Source organism: Gavialis gangeticus, unplaced genomic scaffold, assembly GCF_001723915.1.
Source record: "Gavialis gangeticus isolate Ggan-Ray unplaced genomic scaffold, GavGan_comp1, whole genome shotgun sequence".
NCBI classification, from domain to species: Eukaryota; Metazoa; Chordata; order Crocodylia; family Gavialidae; genus Gavialis; species Gavialis gangeticus.
In genome coordinates, this window is record NW_017729004.1 from 1,849,334 (window position 1) to 1,854,839 (window position 5,506).

Below are 5,506 nucleotides of genomic sequence, written 5' to 3' on the forward strand. Positions count from 1 at the left end.
GAAGTACATGAAATCACCAGTCAGCACAGGCTCTTCCTGGTAACCGATAGTGCTGGAAAACTGTATAAATGCTTGAATTAAGTGTCGGAGAGCCGTGACAAGATGGGCAAGAGACGGTTGTTTTGTTTGCAAAACACCGGCCAAAAATATTCATGCCCGTGCTGCCCCTTGCCCCCAGTCTTTACATAAGGAGGCTGGGGGTAGGCATCGTTTGCTGAGGTTTCTAGCCCCTTGCTGCCCTGCAAATTAGCAGCTGGGATCTATTCACAGGCTTTCCCAGGAGTTCATACAAACAGGCTCCCGCCTTTGTTCGCAAGCTGTTCACTTCAGCAGCTTGCAGCCAACTATTCATGAGGGATGATTGCCGTCGGGGGTGGGGGAAAAAAAAAATACCGCCACATGATGGAGGGCGGCATTGTGAGGCCTCAAAGGCTCGGTCCGTGTCCACGTGCACCCCGAAGGGACCAGACCACCTTTTGTGGACACCGACCCACAAAATGCAGAACAGGCACTACCTTTGTTCCTGCAGCCCAGCTTGCTCCCCGGGCTCCCGCTCTGTTCGCCAGGGTCTGCGGACCCCCTAGCAGCCCCCTGCCCGAGGGGAGGTGCTCAGGCCCCTGGACCAGTGGCAGGCCAGGTTGCATTGCTGTGGGCAAGAGCCGGGGTGGCGCTCTGCCCATGAATCTGGCGGGGCCAGACAAATCCAAATGCAAGTGCATTTGCAGCAGCCTCCTGGGAGGGTAGACCCCGTCCTGGCAGCTCGGTGGAGACCTGGGGTGAGGGTATCCAAGTGCTTTCCCGAGGCAGAGGAAGCCCGTGATGCTGCAGCACCGCAGGGAGGAGCTGGAGCCGTCTACGAGACCTCACCGCCGCGTCCCATGGTTAAAACGTGCCCCCTTTCGGCAGCATCCTTGCAGGCGAGAGAGAGGTGCTACAGGACCGTTCGGGACGGGGAGGAAAGGTTTCTTGTTCACGGGATCATAGACCGGTCGGGCTGGCAGGGCTTTCAGGAGGTCGCATCGAAGTCAGCCCCCAGGACCATCCCCATCCAAGCCTGTGATCACTTGCAGTCAACCCTGCTGCACGAGTGCTCCAAGACGCTGAAAGCCCCCAAACCTGGCACAGGTAAAGCAGGGCGACAAGGGCTGGCAGTGCCCCGACACTGTAACAGGGGTTACAACATACCCAAGAGATGCCAGGCCCCTACAGAGGAAGGTAAGCCCCACCACCCCCATCCATCCTCATGGGGGGGGGAATTTCTTCCTGATCCCAGTGCAATGTCGCTCTGACCCCAAGCAGAGGGGCAAGACCCTCTGGGATCGCGTCCCAGCAAAAGCACTGGCCCAACCCAGCTGCCATCTCCAGCCAGCACCCAGTGCCTCTGAAGGGAAGATAAATAATTAAATGAGAAAGCCACCCAAACCCCAGCCCCCAAAGCAGCAAAACACATTGCTTCCTGGCCCTATGTGGCCAAAGCCCAGAAACCTGGAGGGGGAAAAGCCACCAAAACACCCTCCAACACTGAAGCTCCCTAGCGTGCAGTTCATCGGCTCCTGGGATCCCCAGAGAGAAGTGGGGCCAGACAGGACCTCCGTGGGTCACATCTAGTTCAACCCCTACCCGAGGCAGGATTAGCCCTGTCCAAACCATCCCAGACAAATCCATCATCTAAAAACTCTTCATAAAACCACCATCGGCCCCAGCACAGCACCAGGCATCACATCTGACCCTGGCGCAGGGGAGCCGCCGCAGCCGGCGTTTTGCTTTCACAAGAAGTTGATGTACAGGAGAGATCCGAGGAAGAGGGCCGTGCCCCCACTACAAAGGGGGGTAACCCCACCCCGTCCATACCCATCTGACCAGGGGATAACATGCCTTCAACCCCAAATGCAGGGTTGGTCTGACCCCGAGCAGAGGGGCAAGGCCCCCCGCAACTTTACAAGGTTCAATTATTAGGCATTCAAATAGCAACACCCTGAGCTTCCTTGCTCTGTCCACATGATGGGAAGGAGCTGTGCAAGCCATAGGGATCCATCCCATGCCACTGTTTTCAAAGGGGGAAGGGGAACAGCTGCTGGCACCTGGCCCTTACCCCTTGCAACCCTAGCCCTGGCTTCACGTTACAGTGGGTCAGCTCTTCCGATACCATGATGGGAGCAGACAGACTGGGCATGCACCGCTTATCCCAGTATAATTTAATACTAGCACAGCTGGGGTCTGCCCAGGGCCTTCAACACGGGGATTTGCTCTCTAGAAAACCCACGCGATTAGAAGCTACTGGCAACTCCGCTTATCCAAGCCAGGGCTGAGTGAGAACGGCAAAGAACAGCATGAGAGAAACTGAGGCACCATGGAGGCATATGGACAGCAGGGGAGCAGCCAACAGCTACGCAACCTTAAGCCACTGAATTGCTACTGGAAAGGCACTCAATTAGACAAAAAGTCTTGGATGAGCAAGTGGCACCTCTATTTACCCATGATCCAGCTAGATCAGGAGCATCTCAACTCACCCAGTTGCAGCCACCTCTGGGGCGGAGGCTGGTGGATGGCATTTCCATTGCTAGCACCGATCAATCAGTCGGCCCCAGAGGCTGGGCAGGATGGCTGCTTCCGAGAAGCCGGAGAGACGGCCCCACACCCCTCGAGACACTGTTCCTGCCAGCAAGCCATTAGCTGGCGGAAGCGCATCCAATATGCAAGCCGAGAGGCTGCCCCTGCCCATCTCCAAGACGCCACAGCAGGCGTGAGGGCCCTACCCTCTTCGCTTACCTACAGCAGCTGGGCTCAGAGCAGGGCACCAGGGGCTCCTGCAGCCTCTCAAAACACCCCTGCTGCACGGGGCAGCCTGCTCAGACTAGGAGCCAGGCCATGTGCAATAGCAAAGGTGATGAAGCAAGTGGATTGGGGCAGAACCCCAGCCCAGCCCTAGGGGCGCTTGTACACATCACGGTTTTTTGCCCTTTCTTGCACCCCAACAGCATCACTTTGCACGAGTGGGTTTTCTGGATGCTTTAAAAGTCTTTCTGGAGGACACCATCTGAGGTTGAGATCTTGCCACAACCCTACTGGGTTTGCCTGGGGAAGCACCAGCCCTGCCAGCTCCCCCCCTCCACCACATCCACCTTCATGCCAGAGCTGCCAGGTTTGCAGGGTGCACGGGGCTGCCTTGCAGTTCACCACCACCGCAGGTGGGCACACACCCAGCTGCAGACCTGGCTGCTGGGCAGGTCAGCCAGGCTTGCTCTGCATTTCTGCAGCTCCACCTTCCCCTGAGCCAAAGGCTGCGCGTGCCCGAGCCCTGGGCCTCCAGGGCATGTTCCTACATGGGGCATCTACTCCATCTGGATTTGCGCCCCCAGGCACTTCAGATCAGTGACTAGGCTGGCACTGAACCATCACCTGGGATGGAGAGGCCATCCAGATGTTGGTACCAGAGACTCCAAGCAGCTCTGCTGCAATATTATGGGCTGCATCTATCCTAATCCTCAATTATTTCCTGGCCAACACCCCCCACCTATGTAACCTTGTTCCATGGCCATGCAAGCACCCCGTCTCCTCTGCACCCGACTGGTTTGTAGGCATGCCCTCCTTGCCTGCAAAGCACCGGCACTCTGGATCTCTGCAAGTGGGTCCTAGCTCAAAGCTCAAATTGCCCATTTCCTGGAGGAGCAGAGGGGCTAGATGCCAGGCTTGGTGGGGAGAGGGGGTCATGCATCTGGGGGAGGCTCCAGGGTAGAAAGCCCTTGAGAAAGCAGACTTTCCTCCCAGGTTTCTGCAGCCTGGTAGTGCCCAGGGGCACCCTGCCGGAGACCACAACAGCTGGCAACAAGCCTGGAGAGAAGGCAGCTCCAACCCCAGCCCGTGCAAATCCCCTCAAGGGCTCAGCAGCCCATGTGCCACCCACGACACAAGGAGACAACCGACCTGGCTGCAAGGAGCTTAGAGCCGTGACGCCCCAAGGGGAGCCCTAATCCCCACAAGCAGCATCTCCCTGCGCAGGGATTAGCCCCGGGACAGGGCACACGGCAGGGAGGATCAGCCGGGCCGGTTCACGTCACCAAGCAGCACACAGCCCAAGGCTCCTCCGAAACCAGGTGCAGCCTTGCCCAGCCTCAGTCACCGAGCCGGCACGCTAGCACAAACCCCCACGGGCCAGTGCATCCCCGCTCCAAGTCACAGCGCAGGGGACCTCGGCCAGGCCCCACAGACTCCAGAGAGCCTTGCTCTCCAGAGCTCGAGGCAGGGCTTGCTAGCCCTCGGGAGCCAAGCCGACGGTCTAGCCCAGCCAGGGGGCTGCAGCAGCCTTGCCTCGAGACCACAGCACCACATGATGCACAGGATCAACCCAGACGCATCAAACAGGAAAACTCTAGTGTTGAAACAGCATGCCCAGGGTAGACACGGGTCTTTGCAGAAGAATTGCTCTATTGCTTTTCTGCAGTTGAAGAACCAGCATTTTCCAAGGGGTCACTCAGCTCCAGTGAGGTTGAAACCACTAGCCTAAATGCAGCAAGGCAGGCTTCCCCGCAGACCCTCAACCCATGGCACCCACCAAGAGGTGCCCAGGGCAGGGAAGACCCAGCCTTGGTTGCAATGTACCCCAGAGCTGGGAGACCCACAGCCCCACACCGCTGCTCCTACAAGCCAGGGTCTCCGAGCAGCAGGCTGGAAAGCAGCCTCCAAGCAGCTCGTTAACCAAGCGTTAGCACCAGCACAGGCCCCGCTACTTACCTGGGACCCGCAGCACCTGCAGCTCCTGAGCACCAGCTGCATTCATAGGGTCGAGGGCAGGCAAGCGCGAGGCTCGGGGAAGATCTTGAGGCTGGAGGGAAGGGCTAGAGGCCGGAGACTGAGCTAGGGCCATAGCAAAGCCCCCAGCCTCTAGCAGGGGCCTGCAGAGGCCCCAGCACCAAGCAAAGATGGAAATCTCTACCTACACCAGCCCCTAAACCCACCCCAAGGAAACCAGCCCTTTGAGGAGGAGCCAGCACACCTGCTTTTATCAGGTAGGGACAGGGGTGCAAGGTCTTCTGGGAGGGAGAAAGGGGGCAGGGCTTGGAGCCCTAGTGTATATAAGACACAGGGGCTGGCTGGTTTGGTGGGTATTTTTGTTTCTTTGGGTCTGGCTGTGTTGCCTTTGTGCCTATTAGTGTCTTAAAAATGGGGGTATAGTTGGGGGTGCCCTGCATGCAGGTCTTGTGCAGAAGGAAAGGGGGCAGCATGATGAGCTGGAGCCGATGGGGCAACTGGGGTCAGTCTGGTAGGGAGTGGGGTTGGGGGGAGGCATGAGAAGGGGCCATGTTCCCTGGCTCCCTGCACTTGCACCCCAGCAAGAGGCAGAGATGCTGGCAGAGGTGAGGTGTGACACCCTCCTGGGTGTCAGGGTGCCTCTAGCTCCCCTACAACAAACAGCCCCATAGTTCGCGCCCTGGTGACTTGCTGGAGAAGGACTTGAATAAGCTTCTGCCCACCCCCGACCTCCCAAATCCCCCAGTCTGCTCTGTGA

At 58.3% G+C, this 5,506-nt stretch overlaps 1 protein-coding gene across 1 annotated transcript in view; it reads right to left on the reverse strand.

Annotated features, from left to right (window-relative positions):
- LOC109291060 (NAC-alpha domain-containing protein 1-like) overlaps nt 1–4,967 on the reverse strand; it is a 36,547-nt gene extending 31,580 nt beyond the window's left edge. The window contains exon 1 of the mRNA XM_019507921.1: nt 4,732–4,967. Within this exon, the coding sequence (XP_019363466.1) occupies nt 4,732–4,864 (133 nt within the window). The 5' untranslated portion in view covers nt 4,865–4,967. The remainder of the gene's footprint in view (nt 1–4,731) is intronic.
- Between the last annotated feature and the right edge of the window lie 539 nt (nt 4,968–5,506).